This window comes from Epinephelus fuscoguttatus, linkage group LG17 (assembly GCF_011397635.1).
Source record: "Epinephelus fuscoguttatus linkage group LG17, E.fuscoguttatus.final_Chr_v1".
NCBI classification, from domain to species: domain Eukaryota; kingdom Metazoa; phylum Chordata; class Actinopteri; order Perciformes; family Serranidae; genus Epinephelus; species Epinephelus fuscoguttatus.
The window spans coordinates 13,116,526-13,133,009 of record NC_064768.1 but is presented as its reverse complement, the minus strand read 5'-3'; the positions used below and the strand labels follow the sequence as shown (position 1 = coordinate 13,133,009).

Below are 16,484 nucleotides of genomic sequence, written 5' to 3'. Positions count from 1 at the left end.
CTTGTGTTCACATTCATCGGCCCCTCCTCAATCATCCTCATTCTGTACATGAGAGTGTTTGTGGCAGTGTCTCCGCTTCGTGCCATGCAGTCTCACATTACAGCTGCTGCAGCCAGAAAAGTTCGAGTCACTGCAAAGAAGTCAGAGAGAAAAGCAGCCAGGACTCTGGGTATTGTCATACTGGTGTTTCTGATGAGTTTCTGCCTGTATTACTATCCCTCCCTCGCAGGACAGGAGATCTCAAAATGATGCTTCATCTTGGGCCATTGTGTCCTGGCTGTTGTTTTTTAATTCTTGTTGTTTGAACCCAGTCATATATTTTATAGACCAAACTATGATTTCATTAAACCAGAAAGTAATCAGAAGACTATTTTATAATTAAAATAGTTGTTAGTTGCAGACCTGGTATGATAATAGTTGTATTAAACATGTTTAAATTTTACATAAAGCCATTAGATAAAGTCTATCTATCTAATACAGCATGTTGTATACCTTTCAATATGAGCCCATGTGGACCTTAACAGACTGAACGTGATGGGCTCCCATCAGGTGAACTTTCCTCAGGTGGCTTCAGTTTGGCTTATGCTTCAGTCACAGCATTGTTACAGCACAAGTAACAAACACTGTAATCAGAAGATAATACAAGACATAATTTGGGATTCAGCAACAGAGACTAGAACTGTTATTATTATCTATTTGGTTGGATTTTGCAGACATAAAGCATGACTCTACCTCTGACTCTACGCAGTTACCTTTTTCAAATTGTTTCAAGTATTTAGGGGAAAGAAAATGTGAAAGTATATTCAGTTGGGTGGAAATGTTTTTCATCATTGTCATAGCAACTTCATTTAAACAGGATTATCAAGGTAATGTGTGAATTATAGATGTCAGGTTTCAGCAGCAATGCAAAACTTGTATAAAAACTACATCTACTTAATGAGAATAAATGTTCAACAGCAGGCCTCATGATATTTGTGTCTCACCTGGTTTGGTAAAACCTTTAATGCTGTTGTAATTATAAGGTCTGATTTCTGTCAGATCAAGAACCTGGTTTGAGAGACAATTAAAAATGGATGATGAAAGAAAAGTGTCTTTACGTAACATTTGAGAAGCTTTATTATGTTCTTAATGATTGAGCTTAAAGCAACACATAGGATTGAACAATGTGTAGGGAAAATGACTGCAATGAATGAACAAATGATGGAAACAAACATTCAGGTGCAGATATATTATATACATATATACAGTATATACTTTATTTTTATATTAAACGTTTGGTTTAGTACAAATCATGTTGAAAAAAATTTAACAAACGAACAAAGTTGATGCTTAAGTCTTCATCTTGTGGACTGAGAACGGGGCTGTCTGACTTCTGAAATGAACAGTAAAAATATTTGAAACATACAAGCAGACAGTATTTGCTTGTTCTAGTCACTTGGCAGTCATACAACTGTTCATTTTTATTCTATTTATTAACACATAAAGTAAGACAATATACTATGTGGTTTTAAAAGGTCAAATTAAGTAAAATAAGAGACAAAAGGCCAGAATATTTTTAAGTCCTTTTTCATGCAGTTATCTAATATAAATAATTTAGACAATAAAAACAGTACACCAGCATGTTGTACCACACAATTGCAAATGTATGATTATTTTCCAAAAATCAAAACAGATGTATGTAGGACTTTAAAAATATGCATCTATGTAAGTATCTTAGGTCTAGTAAGTGTGTAAACATTTTGCATTAATAAACAATAATTACTAGGGATTTCATGTGGCCAAAAGTCGTCACATGCCGGACACCGCGGCTCTGCTTTTCCTTTAAAGTATCTGGCCACACATGGGTTGTGTATTTTTATGCCACATGAAGAATTCTCACAAATTTGACACTGAAAAAAAAAAAAAAAGATCAGATCCATAAAGTGAGAAAATTTGTTTTGTAAAGATCAGGTTTGTCACACATTAGCTGAACTAAAGCAAAAATGATCACTGTTATGTCAAGAACATGTCAGCATAACACCTTCCCGCTTAGGTCCCTCTTCACCATGACAGTCCTGCGCAGCACCCGCATCACTGTAGACACCGCACCAAACTATCAATTCAAGCTCCATGCTCCCCTCACTCCTGATCAAGACCCCCAGATACTTGAACTCCCTCACTTGAGGCAGTAACTCTTTCTCAAACCCAGAGGGAGCAATGACAGAACTAATCAATTTCATTCAGGTATTTATCAGGGCGTATTAAGTTTATACATAGAAGAGAAACAGAGGAAACATTTACCTGGAAAGCAAAGTTGTGACAGATGTGGCACACTTTGACCTGGTCCTGATACAATGCGCGCATGTATGGCTCCATCTCTATGATACATTTGGTGGACAAAGTAAATTCACCCCGTTTCGGCATCAATGGGGAGAAATCAGTTACACACCAATAAAGCAACAAAGAGGGAGCAGTGGTCAAAAACTACAAAAAGAGACGGGTCAAAATGTCATCTAGTCAGCAGTCTCAGTAGTGAATCTGATTTTATTCTTCTAAAATATGAATCTAGATAACAAATGTAGAATGATGACTTGTGTTGACGTATTTTACATGTTACCGTTCACATCGTCTGGTTTTGAGAATATGAACTAGTCTGTCAAATCTATGATCATGACCTCCACATGTGAATTTTAGTTAGTCCAGTTGTGCTTGCTCTGTTTAAAGGCCAACAACAAACTGCAGTTCAGCAGTGAACAGGTCAGTGTTAAGATGGAGCATTACTAACATCTGCTATATATTTGTGTTGTTTACTTTTTCTTATGAAAAACATACCAGTATTTGAGTGCCTTAACTGTAGCAGTGAGCAGGGGTGCAAACTCATCAGGGGTGAAAGAGGTGACAAGGATGCTGTGGAGGACGGGTAGAAGACGAAAATGGACACAGAGAAAGCAGCAGGTTGTGTTTGCTGTGGTGGAATGTAAGTAAGTACATTTGCTCAAGCACTGTACTTCAGTACCAATTTGAAGTATTTTACTGTCTGTGCTACTTAATACTTCTACTTCACTACATTTCAGAGGTAAATATTGTACTTTTTACTCCACTACATTTTTCTGACTGCTTTAGTTAGGCCTACTTTTCAGAGTACAGTTTTTTGTTCACTTCCTGTCCAGTGAAAACCATGTTTCTCCAAATGTGTTGACGTGTTTGTGATAAAATGAATGATGTAATGTTCCTCTATGTGTTGAGAAAATTCTCTTACTTCTAGAGCGAAATAAACTAAATAAAGTTGGCGTTTTAGAGATACGTGGTTCTCACAGGACAGCTTCACTACAAACATTTAATGATCTTGCAGAATATGATGCATTCCTGTAGATTAAACTACCCAACAATATATAAAGGAGTTAAAATGAATTATACATTAATACAGCAGTAACAGTGATCCCAAACCATCAGATATGACAGGAAACATTTTACAGCATGATGACTACTTTTACATTGAGTACTTCAAGTACATTTTGTTAATGATACTTAACATTGTTACTTTTACTTAAGTATCATGTTGAATGTAGGACTTTCACCTGTAGTGGAGTATTTTACCGTGTGGTATTATTAATACTTTTACTGCAATGAAGGATCTGAATACTTCCTCCACTACTGCCTTTTTGTCAAGTACATGGGGACAAACAATACACCATGTTTTAGCCTAAATCCTTGCTGTAGTTTTTACCTGGGAGCTGTGTTCACGTGCACTCCATCAGAGCGAAGAACCTGAGGATTTCGGCTAAAAACACGGTGTAAAAGTTGTCTTTTCAAGTCAACTTGATATTTTGGGGCTTCAGGAGACTTGGATTACACCAGACGAACAGTATGGAGGCATTTTATGTTTTTTGAAGTTATTTTTTATGTTTGAAACTTCCCCGTTTACAGCAGTTGTTGCATGCTGTTGTTGCAAACATGCTTTGTCTTTCAAGATACACTTCTGTTTTCACAGGTAATTTACGTCGGTACAAACCGCAAATTGACATGGTTAGGTTTAAGCAACAAAAGCATGTGATTAGGTTCAGGAAAAAAGAACAGGGTTTGGCTTCAGAATCTTACGGGACACAGTCACCGCTCTCTCTGGTGAAAGTTCGTGTTTGTTGGACCCATCCACCACCCCTCCTGCCCACCCCACTCGGACTTCAGCTGCCGCAAAATGCACCCAAAATTGAAATTTCACCCGTTATCTACTCACCCATATGCCGAGGGAGGCTCAGGTGAAATTTTAAAGTCCTCACATCACTTGCGGAGATCCCAGGGGAGAGGGGGTAGCAACACAACTCCACCTAATGGAGGCTTACGGTGCCCCAGATTCAAACGTCCAAAAACACATAATTGAAACCACAAAATATCTCCATACTGCTCGTCCGTAGTTATCCAAGTGTCCTGAAGCCTTGACATAAAAAGTTGTTTGGAAAAACGTCATTTGATCCCTGTTTTTAGCCTCATTGTAGCCTGTAGCTCTAACTGCCTCTCTGTGCACCACGCTCATGTGTGCGCACTTGCGTGAGACCATGAGACATGGGCACTGTCTTCATGTGTGTTCACGTACTCAAGCGCACACACAGTTAGAGCTACAGCCTACAATGAGGCTAAAAACAGAGTTCAAATGACGTTTTTTCAAACAACTTTTTATGTAGATAATGGCTGAATTTTCATTTTTGGGTGCACTATCCCTTTAAGTGTTCTGCTCTATTTGAGGACCTTGGTTGTTTTGTTAGCACTCAAACACTACACCTCCCACAATGCCTTGTGAGCTTGATAATGGCTGAGACTGCCAGTGTTGAATGCTGACAATATACATATATTTTTTCATGTTTGAAACTCAACTCATCACAGAGAAATTAAGTCAGAGACACAAGCAGTGTTTTCAGTAATCAAATCTTACTTTATTACTCTTTAAATTTTATTACATTTCTAAGAACAAACACCTTTATGTTTCACTAAACTTTGTGAGGTCTAACATAGATTTATTTTTCTAAGTGATGTCCGGGCACTCACATGTCTTTCTGTGCATTTTAAACAGTATTGTGTGGCACAGGGTTTGTGCACACTTGCAGGTCAAGACACAGAAATAAGGATTCTAAAATACTTTTAAACAGAACTTTATGGTCTTGTTCCACAGACGAAAGCGAGCTCTAACTCACAGGGCAGATCGTTCCAGAGGAGGTCCTCTGACAAAGAGACAAAAGAGAAAAGTCACATTTAGAATCTGAATTTCACAACAATATGTGGTTTATGTAACACACTGCCAGGAGTAAAAATGACCTCACTGTACCTGAGTGGTTCATCTCAAGGCACTTCTCTTGGCCACCAACATTGTTGGGCTCTCCTTTGCCCCAGTTCTGGAAATTAAATCCTGATCCATCACTCCAGAACCAGGTCCCGTCCTGAAAGACAGTTTCATCAAGTTATCTCAAAGACTGACACAACCTAAAATCATTTACTTTTACACTTACTTTGACTTAAACCCTCTGCTGTAGAATGATTTTGGTCATTTTAAGTTCCTCTTTACCTTAATTCCATCGGTGCCGCCGATCCAGGCTCGAGGGTAACGACCCGTTTTCCCTCTTATCATCTCCTGAATGAACCCATACTCTCCTGGGTTGTGGATGGAGGCCAGGTTGGCACCGTTACGCAAACAATATTTCTATAAAGAGGAGATATAGTTTTGTGTACTTGAATACAGACACCATATAGTATGTATATATGTGCAGTATCAGGCTCTACCTCTGCATCTATCCAGGGCATCTCTCTGGGGATGAAGTTAAAACATCTGGATCCATATTTGGACCAACTGGCAGGACAGCTGTGCCAGCTCTGCTTGTCATCATCTGGCATCTTGCTCTCTTCCTGTTTCTCCACCACCGACACAGCCTCCACCTTCTCAAACATTCCTGTTTTTAAAGCCAGAGAAGAAAGATATCTATTTAATGGCACTTTAATTTCCCTAAATATATTACTCTGAACTGCTAGAAAACATCAGCCAGTGTTCTTGGGAAAACAGGATTCTGATAAAATGAATTTTAACCCATTAAAGGAATAGTAATTGGCAGAGTCTCACCCTGCTGTATGTTCTGCTGGACATCCATCATCTCCTCTAATGGACCTGTTAAAGAAGAAGATAATTATCCTCAGAAACTTCTGCCATGTACTTTGCAAGTTGGTTATATATCAGATTTTTTAAGCTTAATCAAAAGTGCACCAGTAATGTAGATGTGGTTTATTTGTTTGTTTTTGAGTAAAGAGAGTTCATGTCCACGTGGTCAATTCACACCTTTGAGAGATATGTGCATATATTTTACATTTCGCTATAGTTTTCCATCAGGACCAATCGGTGTAACCTTTTAAAAGATGAAAATTATTTGAAGTTTCATCCTCTCTCTACACCTCACCTGCAGCACTCAGAGCGAAGGCAGCACAGAGAAGAAACACGAGCCTCATTGTTTACAGCGATGAACTGGACAGCTGCAAGAGATGATTAAAAAGTCACATGTAAAACAAACAAAGCGATGACTTTGTCTTATGAAAGCAGTAGATATACAGATATCTATATAAATTGCATGCAACTTTACAATCTCACCTGCTTGAACAGAATCAAATGTGTCAGTGTCTGCAGGAAGTAGCGTGAAGAGAGCTTATATATACCAACAACAGGGAAATAAATATTCATTTTGAAATAATGATCCAAAAGTTATCACACTTCCAAAGTTCACTTTATTTATTGACTGCAGCTATCAGTGCAGTTTGATCAATTTATACTGCATCTTCCGGGCAGATGGATCAACTCTTCAGATCAGTTCCCAACTGAGCGTCAGATTTTATGGCGGTATTATGTTCTAACTAACCTGGAAAAAAAACTGATTGGTATTGGTATTACTGGGTTCAGTCAAAGATAACTCACAGCTGACACCATTTAAAAAAAAAAAAAAAATCACTCCAAAGTTCAGAATTAAAGTTCCAAAGATATCAGGTTGACAAAGGTTTACAGTGGGAATTTATTATTGGGATGATTATACATTAAGAAAGTGTTATAGCAGGTTTAAGAGCTGTTCAGATGAACCATTACTGACAAAGCATTACCAGTAAAGGGGTCACACAAGGACAGATTTATAGGATAGGAAGGGACCTGTTCACAACTTGGACGTCACAGCTGATGAAAAAACCTAAATTACCTTCATAAACAAAGGAAGTAATGCATCAATAATACTCTTACATGACAGGTCCTCTATAAAATGTTGAAAAAATGAACAAGTATTGGTAATAAAAGTTTATATTGTGAAGAGTGGATGTTATCAGTGATGACCCAGTAGCAACCTCTGGGGCTGAAAACTGAAGCCAACTGCAAGAGTGCCAAAACCTGCAGTTCCTCTAATGGCCACTTGAGGCTGGCTCCAGAAGCGAGTCGGTCCCCATAGACCCCCATGTTAAAATGCCCAAACTTACAGCAGAAATAAACATGTTTACAACCTGATACAAAAAATGTTTTGGTTTCTACAGCTAATTTACCTCCCCATGACAACTGTTGCTCTGTGGCGCTGGCTTGGGGTCCGCTCTCCCCTGGTGGAGTGGAGGGTGGCCCGGTTGCCAGGGGTAGCGGCTCCATGTGATGGTGTTTCCTCTCTGGTTCTTCCGTGCTCAGCCTTATTTTTTTTCTTCTTATTTATATATTTATTAGTGGTGTTTGGATTCGGTTACGGCAGACGGACGGCAATCTGAAATGGAATGAAGCCCACATACGGCAGACAGTAGCTACAAAACAGTAGTGGAATGCACCCCATCTGCCCACAGCACAATGCTCTTAAAGTCCTACGCTATCAAAAGCTGGCAAATACATTTATTTTATTTTATGGCCTTGACATTAATCTGTCATATTGTTGAGTTATCAAGGACACTTTCGTGTTTTTGTGTGTATACAGGAATGTTAAAGATATCACTGAGGAAAACGAGGTTGATGTGATGTTGTTGAATCAGGGAATCTGTGTGTCCACCACGACAATGGATCCTAATTGACCTTACACTGGCATTGTTTCCGTGGTACCGGCACGTAATTTTAACTCATTACATGCTGCCAACCCAGAACACGGTGTTAAGAGGTCATGGTCATTTCACATATTTCTGTGAGATCAGGTTGGGAGAAAGTCTTTTTGGGCAGTGAATTGCTGACAATATACATATATTTTTTCTTGTTTGAAACTCATCACAGAGAAATTAAGTCAGAGACACAAGCAGTGTTTTCAGTAATCAAATCTTACTTTATTACTCTTTAAATTTTATTACATTTCTAAGAACAAACACCTTTATGTGAAGGTTTCACTAAACTTTGTGAGGTCTAACATAGATTTATTTTTAAGTGATGTCTGGGCACTCACATCTTTCTGTGTGATTAAGACGTATTGTGCGGCACAGGGTTTGTGCACACTTGCAGGTCAAGACACAGAAATAAGGATCCAAAATACTTTTAAACTGGACTTTATGGTCTTGTTCCACAGACGAAAGCGAGCTTTGACTCACAGGGCAGATCGTTGCAGAGGAGGTCCTCTAATAACGAGACAAGAGAGAAAAGTCACATTTACAATCTAGATTTCACAACTATTCGTGGTCTATGTAATAAATCGTCAGATTTCCTATCCTATCTATCAGAACTGAGTAAGGAGAAAAAATGACCTCACTGTACCTGAGCGGTTCATCTCAAGGCACTTCTCTTGGCCACCAGCACTGTTGGGCTCTCCTATGCCCCAGTTCGGGAAATGAAATCCAGATCCATCACTCCAGAGCCAGGTCTGGTCCTGAAAGACAGTTTCATCAAGTTATCTCAAAGACTGACACAACCTAAAATCATTTATATTTACATTTATCTTGACTTGAACCCTCTGTTGCAGCATTATTTCAGTAAATCAAGTTCCTCTTTACCTTAACTGCGTTAGTACCACCAATCCAGGCTCAAAGGTTAAGACCTGTGTTCCCTCTTATCATCTCCTGAATGAACCCATACTCTCCTGGTTTGTGGATGGAGGCCAGGTTGGCACCGTTACTCAAAAAATATTCCTGTAAAGAGGAGATACAGCTCTACATGAACACACACATATAGTATGTATATATGTGCAGTATCAGGATCTATCTCTGCATCTATCCAGGGCATCTCTCTGGGAATGACGGTAAAACATCTGGATCCATATTTGGACCAACTGGCAGGACAGCTGTGCCAGCTCTGCTTGTCATCATCTGGCATCTTGCTCTCTTCCTGTTTCTCCACCACCGGCACAGCCTCCACCTTCTCAAACGTTCCTGTTTTTAAAGCCAGAAAACAAAGATATCTATTTAATGGCACTTTAATTTCCCTAAATATATTACTCTGAACTGCTAGAAAACATCAGCCAGTGTTCTTGGGCAGTTGAAGTTTTGGGAATTGAAGTTTAACAGTAGCCAACTGCAGAGGTGCCAAAAACTGCTGTTCCTCTAATGGCCACTTGAGGCTGGCTCCAGAAGCGAGTCGGTCCCCATAGACCCCATGTTAAAATGCCCAAATTTACAGCAGAAATAAACATGTTTACAGCCTGATACAAAAAATGTTTGGTTTCTATAGCTAGTTTACCTCTTTATGACAACTGTTGGGGCAGACTGTGAATCGTTGCTACAGTATATAAGTCATGCCCACCCTCTTGTCCAAATATGGTCATCTCTGACTCCAAAAACAAGATTATGAAGCTAAAAAGCTTGATTTGTGCAGTTTGAATTTAATCGTATTGAGCTGGTTTAGCACTCTGCTCACTTGTACGGGGATAAAACTATTTAATCGTGTCACTTTTCTAGACTTAAGAAATGTTATAGAACTGAACGGATCAAATTCAGATTAAATGAATCATTTTGCAGGGGTTGTGACTTTAAGAAAATGTTATCCACTGATACACAGACACCACTCTCCCTGGTAAAAACACTGACTAAAGCTAGTTCACATTAAGAAAAAATCAGTAAACTACAGTGGCTGACACTAAAATATGAACATGCAAAACTGCGAATGGTCCTGTCTGGAGCCAGTGTTTGGTTTGTCTGCTCTGGCTACTGTAGAAACATGACGGGGCAACATGGCAATCTCTGTAGACCAGGATCCACTCCCTATGTAGATGTAAACAGCTCATTCCAAGATAAAAAAAACCCCACAATGATTCTTCTTTTCAGATGATTACACACTAAAGAAGACATATAATATTATATTGAATTTCTGTCAATATATCCTTGTAAATCTTAGACACTGTACCTTTACATATTTTCTTTAAGTATATTTTTCGTCATGTAGCCCATTATATTACTATATAAATAATTTTGTGTTTATAAAGCGTCATGTTTGATGAGCTTTTTTCTTGTTTTGAAAGTGGAGTATTTCCATTTGATGAGCTTTTACACTTCACTACACATTGTATTTTTTACTTCACTACATGTGTCTGATAACTTAAGCTACTTTTCAGATTCCAGTTTTATATATGGCATAAAATTCTGCCACTACTTAAGCTAAATAAACTCTCTAGAAACCCTCTTGGATCAGCTGGAAAATGCATTGTCGCAAAGCTGAAAACAGGGCAGGGAAAAGTTGACTTTTTAGAGGTATGTGGTTCTCACAGGACAGCCATGCTACAAACATATAATGATCTTATAAAGTATGATGCATTGCTGTAAAATTAAACTACCCAACAGTACATGAACTAGCTCAAATGAGCACAACCTGAAACATCGACAGCGGTAACATGCAACATACACATGAATGCAGCAGTAACCCAATAACATCAGTGAGAAGGGTAAAACATTGACAGGGAACATTTTACTGCATGATAAGCTCTTTTAGTTTTGATAAGTACATTTTGCTGTTTATAGATGGAATTTGACAGATGTTCAGACAATCATCATAACTAACATCCAGTCCCACAGAAACTGCTGTTATTTTTATAATTACAGCATGTTTGAATGTTATACTTGGTTTTAAAATGGTTTCATGTGATTTCTCATGCAGACTGGAAGAGACTGCACACACTTGGCTCTAAAATACATAATGATGTTTTTCCTGATTAAGAGCATTGTGGTATATTTAAAACAGTCCACCTGGTCTCGTTCCACACACAAAGGGAAGCATGTCTTCACAATACCACTTATTCAGGAGGTCTAAGAAGAAAACAAGACAATAAAGTCACTATTTTTATTGATTTAGAAACAGGTTTACCACATTTCCTGCCCAGAGTCAGCCGATTTAGGAACTGTACCTGACCGACGTATTGCAAGACATTTTTTGCGTCTATCCCAGGTGCTTGCGGCCCAGCTCTCCACATCAGACACTGAACCGTCACTCCATAAGCTGTCCATGGGCTGTGAAAAAAACACAAGACAAAAAGCATGTAAATAACGGCCGTTAAACATTTTAAAGGGAATTCACCTCTAAATCAAAAATACCTAATTGTTCTTCTTACCCGTAGTGCTGTTTATCAGTCTAGACTGTTTTGGTGCAAGTTACTGAGTGTTGGAGATATTTGCTGTAGAGAAGGCAGCTTGCTCTCGGATATAATCGAACCACATGGCACTCAGCTTGTGGTGTTCAAAGGACCAAAAAACCCCAAAGCAAAACAAAAACAAACATTTGACTCAACTCAACAGCAATGTTCCTTTCCAGAAATCACGACCTGGTTACTCTGAGCTGTAGTATTAGCTAGCTCAGTGGTGCCATAAATGTATAATAACCAGATACTGGACTCCAAGATAACGGTTATTCTTTCAAAGGTAATTACTTGGCTGGTGCGTACACCAAAACATTTTTAGCTTCTAGGTTTACTGGTATGCGGGCCATACCAGTAAACCTGGGTATGCGGGCCACTGACTATGTGCAGTAGTGTTTCTCTTGCTGGCCCCGCCCACAAGTTCTTGCTCACCTCATAGAATTTACATTGTGATGATGTCAGTGATTTTAAAACCACTTTTGTTGGCTTGAGGAAAGATTTACAACTAGAAAGCCTCCATGGATCAAAAAAATCATGATAGAAACAGTTAGAATGGACCTTGTTTGCAGTTCAAGGTGTCCTGTCAACAATTTTACAGACATTTGGTTTATAATGGTGGCCTATGGGGAAAATGTTTTTTTGGGCCAAAGGGGATTTTTCTGCCGCAATAGTGGCCCAGTAGCCACTGGGAAAAATTGAAAGCAACACTGAGCGGCATTCCTGGAGGCCTGGGTAGTGATAGGTGAGCTAGCAGTAAATGGATGCTTCCTTGTGCACAGTGATACGGTTGGTGGATGTAGTTCAGTAAAAAGAAAGTTCCATGACCTACTCACAACAAGGTCTGTGGATTATCTTGAGTAACCGGGTTGTGATTTTTCTGGCTCTTTGATCACCACAAGCTGAGTGCCACCTAGTTCCATTATACTGGAGAGAAGGCACACATCTGTCCCTTTAAAGGTCCAGCGAAACAATCTAAAATCAGTCAAATTAACTTTAAGACATCTGAATTTACAAATATATACAAAAAAACAGGGATACATCTCTGTGAACTGATGTTTGCATATTACCCTGACTGCATCAGTGCCACCGATCCAGGCTTGGCCATAGTATCCTTGGTCTATTACAGAGTCCTGGATGAAACTGTACTCCCATTGGTCATGGATGGATGCAAGGTTGGCACCGTAGGGCCAACAATGTTTCTGTAAAGAGAGATTAAGAGATCTTACTGTACACAAACATAGTATGGCCTCAGGGCCGTAGCACTGACTTGGAGGTTGAGATAAAAAGTTTATATAATCAGTCTGAGAGTAATGCGCACATTTTCACACATTTTACCTCATTTTTAATTTTTGTGGGAGCAGAGTCAGACATAGCAGGGGAAAGACAAATCTTTTGAGTTGTGCTTTTAAACCTATTGTGTTTTAAAGTTACTTTAAGTATCACTTGAAACAAAATATGGCATTTGGGAATAATTTGGGGAACACCTGTATGTGAGAGTGGAACATCAGGCTACCTCAGCATCTACCCAAGCCATTGGGCTGTTGATGAAGACAAAACATCGGGACCCATATCTTTGCCAGCTGGCTGGACAGTCATCCTCCCCACTGTAATAGTCTGGAAACCGGTTAATTCCTCCATACTGCCATTTGGCCATCCTTCCTGCTCCCCGAGACAGCAGCTCCCCTCGTTTCTCCTCTGGAGGAAAAAGTCATGAACTTCATTCACAAGAAATTATTCTATAGCTGTTTGCAGATAATTTCACATGAGCGCACTGGCCAGAAGAAAATGTTGTTATTGTACGTTCCTGCAAACCACAAATATGTTACATTTACACATTTTATACATATCATATCAACTTTCCAAAGTAAGATAGTGTATGAGCTGACTTTTTTGTCATGAGGCGGAGGGGATGGTGGATGGTGTGTGTGATGTGATGTGTGTGCTGTTAACCACAGCGTTAACATGGTCTAGATTCAGTTTTCACAACTAACACTGGTTTTACATGCTGATAAAACTGAGGTTTTGCATTTCTCAAATGCTATGAAGAAGCCTGTGAACACTCCTGATGTTCTTACTGCTCAGGGAAAAAGGTAGTTACTTGTTCCCAATATCTCAGTATTTGGCTTGATGACTCCCTGTCTTTTATACCTCAGGCTAGTAATCTTCTGAGACTGAAGCTTTGGTTTTATTTCAGGTCCTGTTTCTCCTGTGAGGCCAGGGAAAGACTGGTTCCTGCTATGTTTCTACTGGTTCTGGATTATGGTGATCTGTTGTACATGAATGCATCTGCACATTGTTTGCCCATGTTAGATACTGCATATAGTGCACTGAGATAAAACCCTCACTTATCACTGTACCTTTTATTCCAGGGCTGGTTGGCCATCTTTGACCTTTCGTAGGCTCAGTCACTGATATGTGTTCATTTATAAAACCTCACTGGGTAAACTCTCTTTGTACATGTGTACTTTGATTGACCAGAGATCTCACAGTAGCTACAGTCTGAGATCCAAAGACTTAATTTTGTTGTCTGTTTCTCGTGTTCAGACTGAGCTACGTATCGTGAAAGCTCCCATAAGTACAAGGATGAATGAGTCGGTTGGTTCCTGTCATTGTGCATAGGCGTTCTAATATTTTTACATGTCACTGTGTATCTTTCATGTATTAACTGTGTGGTTGTTTGGCTGAAATTTTTTGTGTGCTGCTGTCTTGGCCAAGTCTACCTTGTAAAAGAGATGGCTGATCTAAGCGGGACTTTCATGGTTAAATATGGGTTAAATAAAATGAAACAGCGTTGTTGAAATGTGAAGTTTCAACATCAACATTATATTATTACATGCAATTATAACATATCCATGATTTGCAGAAAGGTATAATACCATTATTTTTTCAAGTGATTGGGGTCTAAGTGTTATATCTTATAGATTTTGAGCATGATTTATGGAGAGTTTCGGTCTTAATTTTCACCTCTTCAGCTACATTTCAATCTGTTATTCAAAATCTCTAGCTGAGTCCAAACAACTGCAGACAGGACAAAAGGTTTGAGGCTTCTATGTGTAGGCCAAAATATTCGTTCTCACCTCCAGTCTTATTTTGCTGAACAGGGACAGGTTCCTCCACCGGCTCTGCAGAGGAATAAGAACAGCAAAATATTATATAACTGCTTTTTTTTTTTTTAAATCTATTTTTGTTCTACTGTCACATTTGTGCAGGTTCAGCAGAACAGGACTCACAGTTTCATCCTGTGTCAAACGCATGGCTGTAACAGCTGGACATACCAGCTTAATTACAATAATCCAGCTGAAACAGTTAAATGCCACCATTTATACACTATTTTCTCCAGTCTCCATTTTTTAAATGTAAAGTAAAGCTACAAAACACACAAATAGTTTCAACTATTGCCTTCATTTAGTCTCTGAGCTTACTGTAAACATGAGTAAATAGATCACAGACAAACGTTAAAACATCTGTCCTCACCCTGTGCCTCATAAAGGGTGCAGGATGGAATCATTTACTGAACAGCATCTTTCCCAAAATGTTTTTCAGTACCAAAATCCAAAATACTGCATCGTCATGTTTTGTCCAATCACTGTAATTAACTGTAACTATAGCTGGAGGAATAACCTGACTTTAAACTGTGACTATAAACAGTGACAAGATGCATCACCACGTCTTTCCAGTCTTCTTGTCTCTCCTATTATTATTGTTAAATATATGAAATTACTGTTGGGTATTTCCTTCCATTTTATTTTTAGATAATTTAAATTGATTTTGTTTGCCTCATTGCATCCTGGTTTGAGCACTTTGTAACGTAGTTTTGAAAAGCGCTGCATAAATTGAGTTGTTGTTGAGTCTCACCTGGCTTCATCTCCTTCACTGGATCTGCTGTGGACGAAGATTCAAATCACAATTAACCATCTTTGGAAACTAGTTTTAATGACATGCATTTAGTTAGTTGGTAAAAAGATGCACTGCCTCCCTCAAGTTCAAACAAAACTGGAGCTGTGATGTTGTTGATCACGACTTTTCAGTTTTTCCCACTTTTTTTTTTTTTTTTTTAAAGTTGCATCACACTTCATGTTTGGTGTTCAGTGTTCTCACCTGTTGAAATCCTCAAAGTGAAGGTGGCACAGAGAAGAAAAATGACCCTCATTATTTGTGCTGAATAATGGACAGCTGCAGGACAAATCTAATATTCTGAAAATTACAAAAAATTATTCATATTAAAACAGGGTACTGGATATAAATACATCCATGAACTGTAACAGAAAACTCCAGATTAACATACAGTATAATCAATAAATCTAACCTGCGTCAGTAGAGTCGAATCCGTCAGCCAAGTGTCTGCAGCTTCTGATACACTGCCACTAAAAACACTTAAATACCAAAAAAACAAGGAAATACTCTTTGGATTTGTAACTGATCAACTTTCAGACATTTTTTGAGGTAACGGATTTCCTCTTGTAAGATGAATCACTAACTAACAACTAACTTTTAAAGAATCAAAGACATGTTTTGGCAAGCACACAAACATCATCAGCATGGTTAGTAATTAACACCAGCTGCTGAGTAAATGCTGGGAAAGTTTCTGGCCTGTGGTAAACTCTCGACCTGCTGGCCACCGTCACTGGTAAAAGTGTCCTCCATGTGCCACACTATAGTCGATATAGAAATATAGAGAAGCAAAGCAAACATTATGTCCTAAGGATTACATAAAATACATACACATATACATGTTGTTGTGCTTGTAAGACAGACTCTCCTCCCTGACCTGCTGCCTCACACTGATGACTTCCACAGACACAGTAAAGATAAAGAAGCAACAAAAATATCAATCAAATGCAATGCTTCTTTTACTCACTCATTCACGGCAGCTGCTCTCAAGTAAACACGTCAGTAAAATCTGCACAATAATTTTCAAGATTTAAATTCTGTAAAATTGTTCTGGACATTTTGTCATTGTGAGCTGCCAACTCCAATCTGAGTATC

At 38.8% G+C, this 16,484-nt stretch overlaps 2 protein-coding genes across 4 annotated transcripts; both read right to left on the bottom strand.

Annotated features, from left to right (window-relative positions):
• Positions 1-5,013: 5,013 nt before the first annotated feature.
• Positions 5,014-7,813, bottom strand: LOC125904778 (ladderlectin-like). Of its 2 annotated transcripts, none has more exons than XM_049602402.1 (7): positions 7,528-7,813; positions 6,414-7,193; positions 6,083-6,127; positions 5,749-5,915; positions 5,534-5,668; positions 5,297-5,408; positions 5,014-5,192 (listed from the first exon to the last, which is right to left on the bottom strand). In XM_049602402.1, the coding sequence occupies exons 2-7, from the start codon at positions 6,460-6,462 to the stop codon at positions 5,125-5,127; spliced, it is 576 nt and encodes a 191-aa protein (XP_049458359.1). In that variant the 5' UTR covers positions 6,463-7,193; positions 7,528-7,813; the 3' UTR covers positions 5,014-5,124. The 2 variants fall into 2 exon arrangements, with proteins under 2 accessions (XP_049458359.1, XP_049458358.1); XM_049602401.1 differs by having other exon boundaries at positions 6,414-6,486.
• Positions 7,814-8,691: 878 nt separating this feature from the next.
• LOC125905287 (low affinity immunoglobulin epsilon Fc receptor-like) lies at positions 8,692-15,880 on the bottom strand. Of its 2 annotated transcripts, none has more exons than XM_049603194.1 (10): positions 15,805-15,880; positions 15,597-15,692; positions 15,354-15,380; positions 14,576-14,620; positions 13,012-13,193; positions 12,566-12,697; positions 11,271-11,373; positions 11,113-11,172; positions 8,932-9,306; positions 8,692-8,807 (listed from the first exon to the last, which is right to left on the bottom strand). In XM_049603194.1, exons 2-9 carry the CDS (start codon positions 15,646-15,648, stop codon positions 9,050-9,052), a joined length of 858 nt encoding a protein of 285 aa, XP_049459151.1. In that variant the 5' UTR covers positions 15,649-15,692; positions 15,805-15,880; the 3' UTR covers positions 8,692-8,807; positions 8,932-9,049. The 2 variants fall into 2 exon arrangements, with proteins under 2 accessions (XP_049459151.1, XP_049459152.1); XM_049603195.1 differs by having other exon boundaries at positions 15,354-15,377; positions 15,805-15,871.
• Between the last annotated feature and the right edge of the window lie 604 nt (positions 15,881-16,484).

Bases quoted from the DNA above. Each gene is read 5' to 3' on its own strand.
- LOC125904778 (XM_049602402.1), bottom strand. From the start codon at position 6,462: ATGAGGCTCGTGTTTCTTCTCTGTGCTGCCTTCGCTCTGAGTGCTGCA. The intron at 6,128-6,413 runs GTGAGGTGTAGA...CTTCTTTAACAG, and splicing joins CTTCGCTCTGAGTGCTGCAG to GTCCATTAGAGGAGATGATG. The intron at 5,916-6,082 runs GTGAGACTCTGC...CTTTAAAAACAG, and splicing joins CCAGCAGAACATACAGCAGG to GAATGTTTGAGAAGGTGGAG.
- LOC125905287 (XM_049603194.1), bottom strand. From the start codon at position 15,648: ATGAGGGTCATTTTTCTTCTCTGTGCCACCTTCACTTTGAGGATTTCA. The intron at 12,698-13,011 runs GTAGCCTGATGT...CTCTCTTTACAG, and splicing joins TGGCTTGGGTAGATGCTGAG to AAACATTGTTGGCCCTACGG. The intron at 11,374-12,565 runs GTAATATGCAAA...TTTTTTTCACAG, and splicing joins GTGGCACTGATGCAGTCAGG to CCCATGGACAGCTTATGGAG.